Source organism: Dendrobium catenatum, unplaced genomic scaffold (genome assembly GCF_001605985.2).
Source record: "Dendrobium catenatum unplaced genomic scaffold, ASM160598v2 fragScaff_scaffold_635, whole genome shotgun sequence".
Taxonomy (NCBI): Eukaryota; Viridiplantae; Streptophyta; class Magnoliopsida; order Asparagales; family Orchidaceae; genus Dendrobium; species Dendrobium catenatum.
The window spans coordinates 164,493-184,937 of record NW_021319097.1 but is presented as its reverse complement, the minus strand read 5'-3'; the positions used below and the strand labels follow the sequence as shown (position 1 = coordinate 184,937).

At 36.0% G+C, this 20,445-nt stretch overlaps 1 protein-coding gene across 1 annotated transcript in view; it reads right to left on the bottom strand.

The window, feature by feature from the left end:
• LOC110091779 (carnosine N-methyltransferase) overlaps positions 1-20,445 on the bottom strand; it is a 63,997-nt gene that overhangs the window by 35,436 nt on the left and 8,116 nt on the right. Inside the window, exons 4-7 of the mRNA XM_020819412.2 lie at positions 18,877-18,919; positions 18,442-18,654; positions 18,153-18,299; positions 11,756-11,827 (exon numbers count right to left, since the gene is read on the bottom strand). Of these exons, the coding sequence (XP_020675071.1) occupies positions 11,756-11,827; positions 18,153-18,299; positions 18,442-18,654; positions 18,877-18,919 (475 nt within the window). The remainder of the gene's footprint in view (positions 1-11,755; positions 11,828-18,152; positions 18,300-18,441; positions 18,655-18,876; positions 18,920-20,445) is intronic.

Genomic DNA, 20,445 nt, shown 5'->3' with positions numbered 1-20,445 from the left:
ATTTAAGTTGGTCCACTTTAAATATTAAAATTAGTTTTTGAACCAACATATAAAGACAAAGCTTTGCGTAGCAAATATTAATGTCAGGCATTGTTTTTCAATGATAAGTGCTTTAATTCGACCCCTCTTCACCATCGACTAATCTAATAGAGGATTATTTATTCCCCATCTTCATTACATTGAGCAAGAAATTCCCCTAACGACTCATCCCATGCCGTCCCATTCAAAATTAGTTTCTTTCCCAAAATCAAAACTACAATAATTGGGAGATGCAATAAATATTGCTTTATGAAATCAAAAGCTCACGGACAATTATTTTTACATATGACAAAGGCATCCTTTTTAATCAACTAGGCAAAGGGTTGATACCTACTCAGGAGGTTGGAGATGACCCTCCATATATATGCCAACCTCCCACAAATAGAGTGAAGCTACTTAAAATATTTTTTTCGTTGTGGCATTTTGACAATTGATTTCATTTTAATGAGGTCTACTTCGATACCACTATAGCATACAACACAACAAAAACAACAACATACGTAAGGTATCAATTACATGAAGTATTTTTTTTCATTATGCCATATTAAGAGTCAATTTCTCATCTAAATCTGATAAAAATTAATATTTTCTAACCAAATCTTTTTAGGTCTACCTCTATCTTTATTAGCATAGGCCGACTTTAATACATCTACTCTCCTAACAAAGTCATTGGAAGGTCAATATTTTATGTGACCAAATCATCCAATGTGACTCTCTAATATCATCTGCCACGGAGCTACTCCAACCTTTCCACATATGCACTCATTTCGAATTTGTCACTAATTGTAAAACCACTCATCCAATCGAGCATCCTCATATCTACAATACTTAATTTAGTTTTATGTTTGTCTTTTAATGGACAACATTCTGCACCATAAAGCATTATAGGTCTTAACACCATCTTATAAAATTATCCCTTTAATTTTAGGTGTACTTTTCTATAACATAACTGGCCCGATGCATTCCTCTACTTCAACCATCCAGCTTGAATTCTACTAATAATATACCCATCTATTTCACCATCGTTTTGAACAATAGACCCGAGATATCTAAACGTGCACCATTCTTAATGACTTGATCATCCAATGTCACAATCTCACTACTAGATCTATTGCAACTAAAATTACACTCCATGTGTTCAATTTTAGATCTACTCAAACAAAAAAAATTTAACTCTAAGATTGACCTCCATAATTCAAGTTTTTCTTCAACTCCCTCTCTGCACTTATCAATAAGAAAAATATCATCAGCAAAAAGCATAAACAAAGGCACATTATCTTATAAATGTCTAGTAAGAACATCCATGACTAAAGCAAAAAAGATATAGGCTTAAAGTTGATCCTTGATCTAATCCAACTAAAATAGGAAAAATACTTGGCCAAACCACCTTTTGTTTGAGCACAAGTAATAGCTCATGTATACAAATCCTTATTGACTTGCATATAACTCCTTTTTATTCTATAACTCTCCAGAGCACTTCTCTTGAAACTTTATCATGTGCTTTCTCTATATTAATAAATATCAAAATTTTCCATATGAAATACCAAAAATGCATTTCAACGAATTCATTTTTAGATTGAATTTTGTAATTCTTACAAACAAAAAACTAAGATCATTTATGATCAAGGTGGTTCAACTTTATAAGAAGTGATCGACATGACAATCTACTTATTTATGTACAACACTATAAGTTCATCAATGACATCATGGTTCTTTGTAATGTAATTCAACATTTTTCAAATCAAAAGTCATCGCCATGCAAAAGTAGATACCTATAAGAGTGCGGAGGATGTGTTTATCGTCTTTGGAAGATATCAAGATTTAGTTATAGCCTGATAACCCATACATAAAGGAGCATATCATGGTTCAATCTATTGTCAATCATGAGTTATGCCTTGGATAGTGAGAAGTTATCATTTGGGAAGGCTTTATCTCGATCCTAAAAATCTACAAAAACACAAATTTGGCCATTTTTCTCCTTCATTAGGAAGCAAAGCCCTACATGGGATCCTGGTTGGGTACCCATTGAATACCCACGCTTATGGGAAGGCTTTACCCACCCACACTCACCTATGGTGACTTTCCGGATGTCATACCCACCCACACCCACCCACTTTCCACGCTTATCGAATGCAGCCTACCCATAGAATAATGGCCTTGAGATTTTTTGTCATTTTCTCTGACTGTAAACTTTCAAGCCACTTACCAAATTTATCATGGTCGTGACGCGGTTCAGTGTTGCGCACTGCGTAGTAAGGATTATTATAATATATTGCATGTATATGATGATTAGTAATATAAACCAGTTCTCCTCTGATGTTGAGTACCCACCCACAAGGCTATGGGCGTACCCATACCCACCCATGCCCATTGGATATGGGTGGGTACGTGGGTGGGTGTGGGTATGGGTACCCAATGCAGGGCTCTGTTAGGAAGACATTTTTTCATCTTGAATGAATCCAACTTTGATAAGATTATTGGTTTCAAAAACTTAATATTTCTTAATTTGAAGTTTCATTCGCCGAATCACCTGGATAACAAGTGTCATCTTGGGTCTGATAGAGAGCTTGTGGATTGCTACATCTACAAATAAGCTTGACATTTTCGAAGTTCCAAGCAAAGCCATTCTTATTTTCAAGGAGAAATATTTTAGTTCTTATATCATCTCATATTAAAGAAGAACAATAATAAAAACAACATTATGATCACTCTCTATGCTCAAGTCAATTTCTCAAAGCACATCAATTGTAGCTTAATCGCCTTTTTCAAACTTTAGAAGCCTCTTTTAAATCAGCAATCACCTTCAAACTCATTCTTGGATCTAGAGGGACAAGCTTCATTGCCTGTAATGGAATACCATGCACTCCTTAAGAAGCATGAGGATTAAGCAAACCCGAAAACTCATGTGCAATTCTCATGTTCTGTTAGCGCCAAGGCAAGATTTCTTTGCCAAAGCCTTCTAAAATCACAAGATTGTTCGTTTGTATGTTTAAGAGGATTTTGCTTTTTAATGATGCATTATAGAGCAGGTCAGAAATATTAAGGGACCATTATTCTTGTCGCTTCTTTCAAACTGTATCTTTTTCATTCTTATTTGAGAATTGTGTGGGTTTCTAATTTTTAGGAAAAAAAAATTACATGCCTATCACGGCCCCTCATTACAGGAACACAAAAGGTTTTTAACTACTCTATATCGCAAGTTAAAAGCGAAATCAATGTTTCAGCATGAGTAGTTAACACAACTATTATTGCCATGCTGCTTTGAGAAATTTGAGTGTCAACCACCCTTACTAAGTAGATCGAGACTTTCTTTTTTATATAGTTAATAAGTTGGGCATTAGACATCCTTTATAATGGAGTCATGGGTGTTCCTCTAATTTAATAGAGAAGTAATTAGTTTTCTTCATTTTTGTGTCATTGCAAGTGGGGTAATCTTTTCAATTAATAGCAGAAAGCTTCACTAAATTACATTTCTTTGCTTCTTATTGCCCTTTGCCTTAAAATATCCCAAATAGACCAGGGTGAATGTATGTGTTTTTTTTAACATGCATATTTGATTTTATCAGAGAGCGTGTTAGCAAGGGAGTTGACTTGAGTATAGTATAGGTTGGAGCACATATCTTCATTGGAGGCCGGATTTTAATTAGAACAGACACATCTATGAAAAGACCAAATTTGATCAAATGGGTTTGTTGACAATGTGCTTACCTTAATTAATTGAGATGTGGCTCAGATTTGTCCCATTTGAAGGGGCTCATATACGGAACATCTCGAAATAATACATGGTGAAAGTTCGTTAGGGATGTTAAGCCCTATAAAACTGGCCCAAGCTAACCAAGGGGAGGGGGGGGAGGGTGAATTGGTATTTAAAAAAAAAATCTTTTCTCAAAGAACTAAAATCACATAAACCAAAATCACACCACAAAAAAAAATAAGTGCGGAAATTAAAGTGCGGAAGCAAGAAACAAGAACATAGAGATTTATAGTGGTTCGGTCAACTCGACCTACGTCCACTCCCCGGAGGCGCCCTCCGAGTATTGCACTACAATCGTGACTCTCCTTTAGCCCCCACAGCTAGGCGGAGAAACCTTTACAAAGAACCTCTTTTTGCCACCCCGGCAAGGCAGAGAACCTATCTCCTTTTGCTTCCTCCTGAAGCTGGCAAAGAACCACAATCAGATGTTGAATCCTTACCTCTACCGACCCTTCCACGGACGAGAAACTCTAGACGAAGAAGAAGCAGAGCGATCCTTGAAGCAACCCTTGTGAATCCCCTCACAAGCTCCCCCTCACAAGATCTTCTCTCTCTCCCTCTCTCTCTTTCTCTCCTCAAGGTCTTCTCAGGTCAAGGCAGCAGCAAAAGATTATTCAAAACATTGAACAAGAGCTCTTAAATAGAAAAGCTTCAAAGGAGCTCATTAATTGCAAGTTGCCGACTATATCGTCCAGGATGATATGGACATCATCCTGGCCGATCAGTACAAATCTCAGAAGATCGGCCAGAGTATCGCCCTGAATGCAATCTGGACGATTGAAAATTGGCTTGATCGTCATCGTCCCGGCCGATCTCACGATCGTCCAGGCCGATCAGTTCAAATCTGAGGAAAATCGTCCAGAGCATCGCCCTGAATTCAAGCTGTCCGATCCCGATCGTCCAGAAGTTAACTAAGGTTTTTTAATATATCGTCCTGGCCGATCCTGCGATCGTCCAGGACGATATGATCGCATCAATCATCCTTTAATTACTTCCTTGATTGTCTGAGCAATTAAGGCATAATTTGTGAATATCATCCAGGCCGATCCAAGGTCGTCCTGGCCGATTACCAAAAAATACAGAATACCTTAATTGTTTATGGCGGCAATTTCTTTCTGTTTTGAGCTTATCGTCCAGGACGATCTGTTAATGACGGCTGCCTTAATTAAGAATCCTTGTTTAGATTTTCTGTTTTAAGCTCGATCGTCCAGGACGATGTAAATATCGTCCAGGACGATGTAAATATCGACCTGGCCGATATGAGTAAAAACAGAAATTCTAAGTCTCTCAAGTGTGTGTGTAGGGTTATACTTAGCATCGGTCTCTTTGAACATTCCAAATATACTCAAGAAGAGAAAAAATAAAGTACAGACTGACTCAACCCTAAACCTACACAATCTTGAACTGGCTTCGTTTGTTCGTCCGATCTTTGATTCCTGAAAAATTAGAAGTAACAAGCAGTCCAAGAGAGTCAAAAGTGTTTGTCAATCATCAAAACATAAGTCATGAAAATAGATTTGCAACAATCTCCCACTTTTTGATGATGGCAAACACAAGTAGGAAAAAACTCAGTAAAAACAGCAATTCATTAAAATTTCAAAGTTACAAGCACATCAACTTTTTCCTACCACATCCTACTCCCCCTTTTGTCATCACAAAAATAGGGTCCTAGACACATAAAGAAAAAAAAAAGAAAAAAGGAAAAAACACAGTAGAAACTAACACAAACTACAAAACAAACTACAGAAAATAGAAAAACAGAAAACAAAAAAAACTAGAAAAAAGAGGGACCCTGATCATCAGATGGAGGTGGTGGAGGTGGCTGCTGAAAGTAGCTAGCTAGCGAAGTAAACTGAGCATTGAACCAGGCGATGTCCTGGTCATGCTGCTGCTGCTGGTGAGTAATGTAGCTATCAAAACGGGCTAAAACCTCTGTGCGGTGCTGCTCGTAGCGGGCAATATCCTCAGAATGTTGCTGCTCCTGTGCAGCAACGTAAGCATCGAAGCGGGTCTCCCATCGATCAAACCTCTCCACTAACTGGTCAAACTGTGAGTGCTGTCGAAGAGGAACAGGATCAGGAACTGGAGCGGGAGCGAGAGCCTCCTCCTCCTCAGCCCCCCGACCTTCCCCATCTCCTGGGTGGAGACGAGTACTATGAATGATAGTGAAAGAATTGTTTGAGTAGCAAGGAGGCTGAAGGTCGTGACGAGCAGGATATTGAAGATTGTATTTGGTTTAAAAAATGTAGGCTATGAGATGTCCTAAAGCAAGGTTGGGTTTCCTCCTATGGCCTGGAACGCGAATAGTTGTTAAATGATCAATGTAACGAAAGAGTAGATCAGTGGCATTAAATTCTCTCTGAGCCATGATGAAAAAGATAGTCAAAGAAAGTAGAGGAGTGATGTGGATCCAGTCCCCGGCTTTTGGAATAATGGAGGTGTGAAAGACATGTTGAATTGTCCTAGCATTTTTGATTAAAGAGCTAGTCTCTTCAATATGAAAGGGTGTGTTGGTTTGGCGAAGAAAATGGTTTGCCGTGGACCAATCAAAATCAGGATTTGAAACGATTAGGTGCAGCTTATCCCCGGTGGTGGATAGCTGTAAAAGTTCCGCACAGTCCTGATATGTGATCTCGACCGGGCGTCGATTCACATAGGAGGTCAGGGCTGTGAAAGTAGAATTTATGCGAAAATTTGCATAAAATTCTAGCAGAAGTTCAAAAGAAAAAGGGACAACGAGGGTAAGTATGAAACAAAGAGAAGTGTGGGCAAAGAGATCCATTACCGGATACGAAAGGTGTGCAGGATTGATTATTCTGGAAAGGGTAATGCCACACTCTTTGTAGCGACGGTAAGCAGCCTGATCCTCTGCCTCCCTGAATCGAGGGTCCAGAGTGGCCCTCGAGGAACTCCCAGAAGCCTGTCGAACTCGTTTCCCACCAGCCATAGTAAGGAGTTAGCAAGAAAACACAAGAGAGGAAGATGTGTGAGGTGAAAAACATGGCTGGAATGGCCTGAATTTAAAGAAACGGCCATATCGTTCAGGCCATCTCAGATTTGTCCAGGACGATATGGCACAATAATTGCGTACAAGCCGATTGGTCAAAAAGGCGGTCCGATCGTCCGAGCCGATCAGATATCGGCCAGGACGATTAGACACAGGCGATCGTCCCGAGGAGCCAAGCCGGACGGCCGTTGAAAAAGCAGATCGTCCGGTCCGATTAGGTGTATCGTCCAAGACGATGCATAATAATTGATCGTACCGGCCGAAGTTAAAACGTTTTAAATCAGTGCCACGTGTATCATCCAGGACGAACAGTGTATCGGCCAGGACGATTGTCCAATAATGGATCGTCCGAGGCCGATTTTAAGAATTTAAACGTGCTGACACGTGGATCGTCCAGGACGATCTAGTGTATCGGCCAGGACGATGACCATAAAATGCATCGGTCAGGACGAAATATATTATCGGACAGAACTATCATCATGATTGCAACCGAGTTCGATCAGATCATCCAGGACGATAATGGATCGTCCAGGACGAAGAGTTACAGTAAGCACAGAAAATTTCAGCATATGGGAATTTGAAGAGTGATTTTCCTATCGTCCAGGACGATAAAAGTATCGGCCAGGACGATGTGAATAGAATTTGAAAATCAATGAAGGATGGTGATGATCAAAGCCCTCAAAAATAAAACAAAAGAAAAGCAGAAGGAAAGAAAAATAACAGCGAAAAAAAAAATACTAAAAACAATCAATTTGAAAAGAAACCAAATATTTTGTTTTTAATTTTTCTTTATTTTATATATTATTTTTTTTTATCAAAGCAATTCATATGAGAATTTCTCAAATAATTTAAACTTTAGAGTTTCAAGAGATCACTAGGTTAACAAATTTCAATCGGAAGAAGGTAGAGTATCCGATTCTGTTAACCCTAGATCGGACATCCTTCAGGGTATAAATTGTCTTTTGAAAAACGGACGCCTAACTCAGAATAACTAAATAGGATAAAAAGAAGATCCATTCAAAACTTGTTTACAAAGAAAATATCTCATAAATAATATGTCAAAGTAATTTTTCTCAATTATGAAATTTGCAATCAAGCCTTTGAAAATCTCACATAACTCATAAGTTCTTCTAAGTTTTAAAAGTTTTGAAAAGAGAGGATAGCTTGCTTTTTAGTGGGCTCATTTTATGCCTCTTGAATCTTTGATTGGCTCTTTGAACATCTTTTGATTTTTGATACACATTTGTGTATATACTTTTTATTTCAATTTTGGCGTCTTTACCACTTTCAATTTTATCTTTTGCAAGCTCAATTCTCTTTTGCCAACTCTTAAAAGTTCTTAATTGTGAGTATATCTTCTAGATATTAGAGAATAGGAGCACTCTCTCTAACATAGGGAAGAACTACCCACAAAACAAAACCAAAAATCATATGATCAGTGCAAAGGCAAGATTTCAATTAACTTGAGAGATATATAAGAACTTTGGATATTATGCACAAGATAGATTTTTGTAGCAAGATAAAAAGAATCTTAGTTTCAAAAATCATTGGCTAAAATGAGTTATACTTTTGTTTATAGAAGAAAAGCATACCACTAAACAAGGTCAGAAGGAGGGAAACCATCAACGGTATTTCTCCCTTTAACCGATTTAGAAATACTAAACATAATCTCTAAAACTCCAAAATTTTAAAAGCTTGAAAAGTTCATCATATGGAAAGAAAGCAAAGTGAAAACAAAATAAATTAAAAAAAAAACAACAAAAAACTAGCACACAACCAAAAGACTAAAACAACACTAATAATAAAAAAAAAATTCAAGAAATTTTATGAAGCAGCATGTTTAAGCATTTATGAGTTGCGAGCCTCCATATGTCCAATTATCCTATGCTCCCACGAGGTCTTTGGTGAGAGCACACATGCAAAACTCAACAACAGTCAGATTTAGGAACCCAAATTGGTTTGGGCCCCTTCTGTGAGAGCACCCATACTTTATTTTTTCTCTTCTTGAGTCTATTTGTAATGTTCAAAGAGACTGATGCTAAGTAACCCTACACACACACAATCTTGAACTGGCTTTGTTTGTTCGTCCGATCTTTGATTCCTGAAAAGTTAGAAGTAACAGACAGTCCAAGAGAGTCAAAAGTGTTTGTCAATCATCAAAACATAAGTCATGAAAATAGATTTGCAACACATGGGCCATGAGATTCAATTAATCGAGATTCAGAAGATGAAATTTCACCTCTCCCATCAATAGGTTTATCCATAGCATTTATAACACGACCCAAAAAAGCCTCGCTCACAGAAATCTGAGCGATTCTTCCTGTTGCTTTTATATAACTCCTCTCTTTTATTATTAAACCATTGCTAAGGCTCCTAAACAAGCCTTGTAACCTCAAGGGAAAGAAAATCCTAAAAATAATGGGCCTTACAACCTTCCTCTATAAATAAGGAGTAGGCCTTGAAGGTTGAGGCTTATATCCACTGAAAGGTCCGGAAGGTTGGAGCTTACATCCTAGCTTTTAGAAGTCTCAAATATTGGTGTTTACACAATTGTGGGCCTTAAAATCTTATCTTATGATCAAGGCTGGTTGAGTTTAGGTTGGATAATCACTTCACTATTTTTATATATAAATTATCCTCAATTTTGCAATAATAAGACTATCGAAACATTCTAACTAGGCTATAGAAATTATAAATATGCTTCTCCAGCTAAATGGATCAAGAAATAAAATTAACCAAAGGACATAGCTACAATGCTTTTCAATGATACCACAAATTTTATATGTAGAAGCAATAATTTTCCAATAGGTTAAATACAAAATTATTTCACAAACATTTATTTTTCAAGTGTTTCAAATTAAAACAAATGCAAGATATTTGATATGACTTTGACCGAGAATTGTAACTTGCCACCTTTTGTTACACATAAATCTTGTTAGATTTTATATGTTAACAAGGAAGTACAGAAGGATAATGTGGTCCTCCTTTGATGAAGTTGTTCATTGGAGAGCCTCATTGAAAACGGCTAATAGAAGTAGGAAAGGTGAGAGGAAGAAAATGGAGAAAAAAGGGTTAAAAAAAGAAAAGTTAAAGAACAAAATTGCCTTAATTCTACCTTGAAAACCTTTATTAACTCCTTCGGGAACTTTTAAAACATCACTATGTGAGATTCCGCAAGTTGTCAACAAATGCAAATGCTAGTTAAGTGAGGTGAATGAAGAGAGAATGAAAGAAATGACCCTGAGGTGTACTAAAAGCAGTAAATTCTCTACCGCATCATAATTTGCCAAAATCCGGATTTCCAATCTCATTTTCGTGGGCTCAAGTATTGTTGGAAATACTAAAAAAAATTTAATTGAGAATGTTTTATTAGTTGATGGTTTAAAGAATAACTTATTAAGTATTAGTTAATTGTGTGACAAAGGTTTTGACAAGACTCTCCATTTTGATCAATAACTTGCACATTTATCATAAATTAGTACTTGCAGTTAGTACAACTTGTTTTGACAGGTACACAGAGATCATTTTCTTCTATTATAATTTTCTTTGTTTCTCTTCAAATTTGCATAGTTCCCAAACCACCTTCTTCTTTCTCCATCACATGCAATGCACAATCACTAGATTGAAGGCCAGCTATTTGTGACTTCCTCTTGTTGATGACTGGACAACCAATCCAATCCGTGTACCTTCTCGACAAATGATGTGAGATCATGAGCAACTAAGTGTCATCGAAATCACAAGAGTACCACAAGGTTTCTACTCGGCAAAGGCTCAAACACTTATATCAAGCATTAGCCATACATAGTCATGAGAAAATATCTCCCTGAGGAGGGATTAAAAAATCAAGAAATAGAAGAAGAAATCAAGCCACATAAAAGATGCCACAAACACAAAGGGTAACTTTTTTTTCTAGGAGGGATCAACAATACGAGAAGCACAGAGCCTTTGTATGATGATACTAACTTAAGAAAAAGCATTCTATGCTCTATGATTATCCTTTATTCAATTTGCCTGTCATTAGCTATGGGATTTCCAAGTGGTGGCGAGACGAACACTAGGACATCAAGGCAGCAAAGAACGTGTGTGATTTAGAGTTGTGGGTTTTGAAATGGGGATCATGACTGGTTTGCATTATCAAGACGAGCATTGGAAAGCATAACATGGGGTCATACAGCAAGTGGAGTAAAGTACGCATAGATGCCGTTGCGAGCCAACCAAGCAAACGAGGGCAAAATGCATAGGGGCGCCTTTGCCAGATCATGGGCAAGGTGTGGTTGTGTGCGAACATTAGCAAACAAAGCAAAGTCACTTGTGGGAGAGGCAAAAGCTAAGCAATCAAATCCCAAGCAAAGATGACACGCAAGTAACGTGGGCAATGTCCAGGCACACATGATTATTTTTCTCTTTTCGTTAAGATTGAATATTTGCCAATAAAATCATGTAGCAATAATCACTAACAGAATCATTTGGATGATGCAAATCTTTTTTTAGATAAAAAATATAACAAGCTTCCTACAAATATATGTATATGATATTAACCAATAAATACTGTCATTTTTAACTTATAAATATACTCATCAATACATAATCACCTCAACAAGATAAAAAATTCCTACATGTAGATATTATAAAGATATTACTCCTCTTACTCTAATGTTATTGTGATTTAGATGGAATTGCATTGAGTGAAACAAAACTCGGGTAGCCATGTTTATGTGCACATATTTCAATAAGCACGCAGACATATGCATGTTCATACATTTTCACAAGTGCATGAATCAATGCAAGTGCAAATACAGCGATGGGAAGGAATGGAAAATATGTATCCATGTCTTTCACAGAAAGATCTTTCTCATAATAGGATATACTTAAATTAAATACGAATGATGCTAACTTAAAGCCACACAACTATCAGCAATGCACCGGCCACCAAGAATGTAATAGGCCCAACATACCTTATCAACGTCAACCAGAGGAACACTGGACCTTAATGATGTTTCCATCCAATTATTTGGCACTGAAGTTATCTGAAGTACAAGAAACAGAATTAGATGTACATTACATAAGAGAATAACAATTTGGAAATGATTTGAAGACAAATTTTAAAGGGTGAACATAAAAATAGCTTAAAAAATAGAATGGTTGCATAATGAGACAAATAAATGCAATTGCCTGGCAAAGCAAATCATCAATAATGCAAAATATACCAGCAAAGTTCAAACATTTTATTATGAAAAAAGAACAATTATATCATCTTAGTCAGGATAGAGAAAATATTTGATTCTAAAAATACCTATAACAAATAGTTATCAAAGATTCAGCCGCCTACACAGTTGAAAAATAAGTAAATTTTGGATGCACAACCTAACAATTAAATTTTGAGGAATATTAGAGAAACGAACCCTTTGACGTTCAATATCCCTAGAGAAACCCCAATATATGATAAGGAAATGAGTACAAGATATTTTCTTACACTACCAGTTTCCTCAAACTGGATCATATATAAATCAACTAGATCCAGCTTTCTACATGTGTTTAAGAAATGATGAGGATTAAGAGCCTTGATAAATATATCACCCAATTGTTTATTGGCAACATGAGTGATAACCTTCATCAATATAACAATATATTTGATGAAATGATAGTCATCTTTAATGTGTTTAGTCTTTTCATGAAAGACAGAATTGCTAAAAATATAAAATGCAGCTTGATTGCCACATTTTTTAAATCATAAGTTGGCAAAAGGAAAACCAAACTCCTTACTAAGATTTTTTACCAGCATACGTGTAGTAGATCATGGACTTACAATATATTTAGCAATAAATCTGTTATAATTGTTTACTTATTACTTCTCGAGGTCGCGTTTAAACACTTGTCAACGGCGAATAACGCAGCACAGCGCAAAGTTCCACGTGGATCCATGGCGCAAAGCACACGGCGCGGTGAGCGCCATTTTGAACACGGCAGAAAATAAAAAATAATTATAAAAATCATTATATGGATCATATTATAGAATATCAATCAAGTTAGATAAGGCTTGGTTAAATATGTCTGTGGTTCAAAGTTCAAACTATTAAAATAAGCTTTAAGTTTGTCCAAAATTTCTAGTAAAATAGAGTCTAAATAAAGTCTAATAAATTCTAACTAAACTATTTTAATCATATCAAATAATTTTAAAATTAACTATTACATTATTTTAGAAATTAAAATATATAAATATTAAAAACTATTTATAATTATATTAAAAAATCACTAAAATTCAAATTGCGCGTGTTGAGCGCCATTGCGCACACATGGCGCAAATGGCGCGTGCCAACTTAATCATGTGCACCACGCCATGCGCCATGGCGTGCACCATTGACAAGTAGGCCACAAGATTTTCACCAAAATAAGCACAATATCTAAAATTTGGCTTACTTTCTTCAATCGATCCAACATAGTCAAAATTGCATTGGCTTCAACCTTTAGATGATTATCTCTTTGGTAAACAAATCATTTCCCAAAAAATTTCATGGTATAATTTAAAGCCTATATGAGTCGAGATACTCTACCAATTTTTCTTCTTCAAATTTTCTATGTGCTAGCTAACCACAACAACAGCAAGGGATGCATCAGGTCTAAGCAACATTAAAAATGAAAGTAAGATTCGAGATTTTAAGATTATGTATGTGCATGAGGAAGCTAATATTATGTGGGAAAAAGTAGCTAATAATATTAAAATTGTTGCACGGGATGTGCTTGGAAATTCAAAAGAAAAAGCTCATAATAATAAAAAAAGTTGGTGAAAGAATTAAAATGTGCAAGAAAAGATCAAAAATAAGAAGTATTATTATAATAATTGGTTTAGATGTAAAAACTCTGATAAAATTGAGAAATATATAAAGAGGCTCATAAGGTGTCTAAGAAAGCAATTGTTATGCAAAGATTTTAGCTTTTAATGATTTGTATAATAGATTAGATTCTAACGAGGGTGATAGAAAATACTTGAGTTCGCAAGGAACCCTAAGGTAATACTTGAGTTTGCAAGCAAACCTATCCCAAATCGGTGAACAAACAGTAACGAAACTGCTGTTTGCAGTAGGAAAACAGCCCGAAACAATGGAAAACAACATAGAAACTGAGTAGAAATCTGAAAAAAATCAAGCCAACCACTTGTATTCCACTAGTAGGTTAATAAAGACAACAACCATACAAGATTCTTTGATTCGAGAGGAAGAGAACTCTCCAAAATCTCTAGCCAAGAAAACTAGAGCCCAAGCCTCCAAGAAGATCCCAAAAATCAGCCCCAATTCAAGATAAAACCCTAAATCCCTCTTTCCCCCTAATTAACTCCAAAGCCCCATACAAAATCCCTAAACAGCCCTTCTATTCAAATTCCCACCCCCCCGGTGCCCCCTTCCATTCAAAATTTCCCTCCCACACTTAAATTAAACCCAAGCTTGGGCCCACTTGGCTTCCGCCCCCCTTGCCCTCTTTTCGCCCCATGTGGGGCCGCCTGGAGTCCGTAAGGATCGGTCCAACCGACCCCTCCTAGGCCGGCCTAACAAAGGGCTAATAGGGAATAAGTAAAGGAAATAATTAAAGTGGAGTTAATGAGAAAGAGGAAAAGGTGGCAATTAAAATGGAGTTAATGGGAATGAGGAAAAGGTTGTAATTAAAGTGGAGTTAATGGGGAATGGGAAAATGCAGTAATTAAAGTGGAGCTAATGAGGAAGGAAAAAAAGGTTGAAATTAAAGTGGATCTAATGGGGAAGGGGAAAAGGTTGTAATTAAAGCGGAGCCAATGAGAAAAGGAATAGGAAGAGGTAGCAACCCTTGGGGAAACCAATGGATAAGAGGAAAAGGTGGAGGGAATACCAAAAGGCTATGGAGTGGGGGTTGGCTGGCAATGGGAAGAGAGGCAGGGTAGGCTTGCCGGTGCGTGGAAATGGTAGAGAGGGAAGTTGGTTCGGTTGTATGAGGCAGCAGGGAATTTCGGACAGTTGTTTAAAAGAGGGTTGGAGGGCTCAACAGCCAATGGAGGAAGGTGGGGTAATGAGGGAGAGAAAATAGAGCCAAGAAACTTGTCACGGCACCAATTTTTGGGTGTTACGTTGCCCTACTCATAGGGACTTCACTCTTCTCACAAAAAGACTCAAAAACACACAATTTAGAAAAACTGAAGTTTAATTCATGATAATCATCATCCCCATACAATAGCCTAAGGCCTCAATATATAGGCCTCGAAACATGAAGACTCAAAATACAAAAATGCCCCTTGGGCTACAATACACAAATAACCCAACATAAGGGTAAAATTAGAAAGACTCTCAACATTCATGAAATAAGAAAATCAAAAACATGAAATAAATCATAAATAAAGGCTCCTAATCATAGCCATCGATCTATGACTCCTCCTGTGATAGACGCGGAAAGATTTCCTACTGATGTCCACATCAATTTGACTCTTAACAAGACACAATAGATAAAAAGGATTCATGTAGCTAACCCCAGATAGTTGGATAAAGGCTTGATGTTGTTTCTGTTGTATATAAGAAATATTGTATATATAAAATAGATCATCTCCCAGAGATTGAAGAAAAACAGACATCGAAGAGATACCATGATAAGAGATGACCATGCTTGTTTATTACCAATCATATCAAAAGAAGCGCCAAAATATAAAACACAAAACAGCGTAATGAATAGTTACAGCCAAGTCAGCAAAAAGTAAAATAAGGCAAAAATGGGCATCTAGGACTTCAGGTCATATCCTCTTGGGAAATGCTAATAATACTAATGACGTGCTACTGTAGTTGATTGGAAAAGTGTCAGTGTTTGAGACATGCTCAACAGTGGGTGGATGACCAAACTTTTCCCAGCAACAGTAAAAAAATAGTGCTGACAATGTTAGAAATAGTTTCATCTACAACTACGACTACCACCACAGCCCTACATCCATGAGAAATATGAACACCCATTGCTATAGCGGTAGGGGCAGTATGATGGAATCAGAAAGTGAAGTAACTCAATGACTTGAAGAAGTCATGGAGGAATGAAGACGTTCAGTACAATAGAATCCACAACAGTTGAACTTGAAAGATTGCAAGAATGGATGAAGGCAAACGAGGAACTTAGCAAAAATAAAATCTTAATTATGCTTGTAACAAATAGGGGCAATATTGAGAGAGCTCATGCCATCTTCCTCTTAATTTGTACTACTACTCTTGAATGGATACGCCATCTTGCTGCAACAAACAATAGTTCAGAGTAAAAAATGTATACTCAAGAGACATTGGTGCTTTATCTATTTGGCAATTTTCTAGAGCATGGTGACAAATGCAATAGTGGGAAAACATCATATTTGAAGATTGGCCATTACAACTATGCAACCCTTTGTTCAAGAAGTAGAGAGTAGGGATGACAAAAATTTCTATTAGAAACCACATAGATAAGAGATAGTAGGTACATTGAGTTAAATAGATGTATCGATAGTAGATGAAAAGTGATGCAAGCAAAAAATTTGGGAAAACCCCCAAATTTTTTCAAGCAAAAGTAACTCTTTCTAGGATAATAAGAAAATACACGAAAAAACACAAAATACAACTTTTTATAATAAAAAGACACTTACAACTTTGACGCTTACAAACTTATATAATAAAAACCTAAACTTGCATTTCATTTGCTTTGAGAAGAATGATACAATTAGAGTGGTCACATGCAGAGAGAAGAAATAGATAAGAGGCCGAGACGAAAGAGAACAAGCTCGTAAGCTTTCCTAGAAGAGGAGTAGAAGAGGTGGAACAAGCTCGCAAGCCTTTCCAAGAAAAACCCCCAGGTTTTTAGATCCAAAAATAACATTATATCATTCTCATAACATCCTCGACTGAAGTTTGTATAGTTATCCTAGGAAAAAGCCCCAAATTTGGAAAAACATAACAATGACGCTTACAAACTTATAACCTGGAAACACCAATGCTTGCATCAATTTGGTATTAGAGCAAAGTTAGTATATCCTAGGTCTTGGTGTCATGTTAGTTGTCATGTATGTGAGTGTCATGTGAGTTTTGTTTGTGAGTCATGTTAGTTTTAATTATAAGTTTTGTTGAGCCTTGGTTGTATCCATTAAATGGCCGATCCTGAAGTCGACAGCGGGTTCATTTACAATGCTCAAGGTAAAGTCGACATTCTTAAATCACCTTTCTTCGACTTTGTTCCAGAGATAGTCCAAAAATGTGGAGGAATATGTGGATAGAATAATTTTTCAACTGGCTGCCATCATCAAAGAGCAAATTTCTTCCGTCCATTGGATGATTGTCGCTAAGGAAAAGAAATATTTCGAAGACGAAAATCAATTTTCATTGCGAGCAACCTCATCGGGAGCTGAGCTCTTTCAACCGTTACCCGGTTCCCTGTGTTGCCCCTTCGGTTCTCCCCTCATGTTGTTTCCCGTGAGTTGTTCCTCCTCCCTTTCTTGGGTGCTAGTTCCGGTTCCTGTGCCTCCTTTTCGGTTTCTTCACTGGCTGTTTTCCCGTGGTTGCCTCTTCCCGGTTCTTGTGCTGTCTTTTCGGGTGTTGTTTTGTGTTGCCTGCAGGCCTTCCTCTTCCCCTTACCTGATTGGTTCGGTTGGAGGTGGAAATTAGCTGTTTGGCTCCCCTCTTTCTCCTATAAATATTAGGTGTTTTGGTAAATAAAATAAAATGTTATGATGTTATTTTTGGAAGCCAAAACCTGCGGATTTCTTTGTGGAAAAGCTTGAAAGCTTGTTCCACCTCTTCCTCTTCTTCTAGGAAAGCTTGCGAGCTTGTCCTCCCTTCGTCTCGGACTTCTTATCTTCTTCTTCTCCCCGCAAGTGTCCACCCCACCTATATCTTTCATCTCAAGTAAAGAAGAGCTCCTTTAGGTGTTTAATTTTATGTTAAAGTTTGTAAGAGCGTTTTTGATAAAATAAAAGTTGTATTTTGTTTTGTTTTTTAGTATTTTATGTAATTTTCTAATTATCTAGGAAGTCTTTTGTTTTTGCTTGCAAAAATTAGGCTTTCTCCTAATTTTTGCTTGCATCAAAAAGTTTCTCAGTCAAGATATGTTTCCATTCTAACAAGGAAAACCAATTCAATATTCTTACCCATTGTAATAAATTCCAACCATTGGCTTGTAATTTTTAGGGAATCTGTTATCAATATATGTCAAAAATATGCTAAATAAGTCTGCATATACTTTAATAACAAAATGCTTTTAATTTTCGTTTAACTTTTTTTTAATGCCAAGTAAGAAAGAAAGGTTTAAATAACATAAAATATTGCACAGTTTTTTTCTAAAGCATTAGGATCATAACCAAAGTTGTTGATAGAATTGGGACATAAACATGCTTACATTTCCATTTGGAGTAGAATCACGGGGGGGTGAATCCAGTTTACAAATAAATTTGGCATCATCTTTACTTTCATCAACCAACTTGGCGTTGCAATCAGGTGTGCTCACATTCATAATAAGAGTACAAGAACTTTCACTTGAAATCTCCTGCGGTTATCTACAGGGGTCAAATATCTAAATGAAAAGCCAGAACAATAATGAAAGTTATTACGTTTTAGGAAGCCAATTCAAGAGCAAGTTCATAAATTCCAATAGCAAGTAAATCGTGATAAGGTCTGCAGTTAGGTACTTTTTCATTATTTATTTTTGAAGGGGTTTGAAGACATCCTCCACCGCAACTAGAAAACTCGGGCCTCTTGAGCACAGGCTGCTTCAGATAAGAGCTACAATCTTGAGTATAATGAGAAGCTTGCGTGCAGAGATGACCATTAGGAAGACGTTCAGTACCACCATGCCCGTCAAGATGTATATCTTGACTCATGTCAAAAGGAGGATCAAATGCCTGCAAAAGTATTTTTTTGTTAAGTGATAATCTTAAGGTATCATCGTTACTCCCAAATAATGCAAAGAATAAGTAGAACCAGCCCATCAAGAAAAAACAGGGGGAATTGTGAGCTCGATCAAAAATTATTTGTTTCACGGACAAAAACAACGAAATTTAAAATGCAAGCACACATATAATAATAATTAAAAAAAAACTAAGAACAGAGAAGAAAATATTTACTTGAAGCATGTTCATGATGAAAAACGAATTTGCAGCAATACACCTGCAAATAACTTATGTTAGTAGCAAAGAAATGTTTTAGTTTTCCAACAAATTAGGCAAATGCTGAGAATTTTAATTATAGAAAAAGCTGGGGTCCTAATACCAAACAGCCCAATGGTTTTCTGCACGATTGGATTCAAAAGCTTATCATGGTCATAACAAGGCTTAATTCTGAATTCATAGCACAAAAAATGTTCTAAATCCAGTCAGAATGCTAATTCAATATGTGACACAATTGGCCTTGAAACTTCTAGTAGAAATATCTCATTAATCATGTCCTCCTTTAAACATATACCATGGTTGTTCGCATACTTCTGATGAATTAAGCAGATGCTATCAATACTAACAAATCTGGTGTATGCAAATAACAGAACTTCCCACATAAAATCCTTGTTTGACAATCAAACGGAAAAGCAAAAGCACCAATATCAGGTTAAAACACAGCAATGTGATTTCAACCAACATCATAAAAACTCTTTACCAATAAACTTATGCTTCACCAGGGGCAGATCTACCAAATGCCTGGGGGGGGGCCTAAAAAACTAAAAAAAAAAATATTATATGATTTTTTAGGAAATTTGTCCCCTTTCATCTATTGTTTAGTCTTTGTTACAAGGGTTTTTTGGCAATTGCCCCCCCTAAAAGTTTTAAAATACTATGGTCTTTAGGCAATTGCCCCCAACATAATTAAACACATTGTGTAGAGGTGTTATTGTTAGGGAATGATTGACCAAATACAAATAGAAATAGTAAAGAGAATTCAAAAATATTCAGAAATAGTGAACGGTCGAACCCCGCAAGGGGGCGCAACCCCCTTGGACCCCCGGCATATCTGTTAAATTTCTACACTTTTACTTATAGTTTGTACCCAAAGTTCACTATTCCTGTGAATGGATGCACCCAAAGTTCTAAAAATTAGACCGTACATAGAACTAAGAAAATAAAAAAAGAGATTCAAGGTTCAATGACTTAATTGGGGTTGAACCGAAAGACATAATAAATATTAAATTATTTAAGATATAAATGCCATAATAATGATACAATAATATAAATTTGTGACTAAAAAATAAACAAAATTCATACACAAATAATATCTTCTATATTTTTAAATTTAAAATCCTTAAATCTTTAAATTTGGTTTACTTTTAATATAAATTTAGTTCATATATAAGCTTATAAATTTAATATAAATTATTATTGATTTATGTTATATATTTAGATATAATTTACACATAAAAATTATATATATATATATATTTGTGTCTATAAACTATTCATATTAGATCATTTATAATTAAAAAATAGATACAAAATAATTTTTTTATAGTGTATAATTAAATTAATTAATTAATTAGATAAAAAATAAATATTAAACAAAAAAAATAAATATTATTCACATTATCAAATAATAATACTAATTTTATTTTAAAATATATAGTGCATGTGTTATGATCTTCAAAACTTCAACTTAGTAATTTAATCCTACATCACTAAGAAACTTTCTCTTAGTATTGTTTACAAATAATT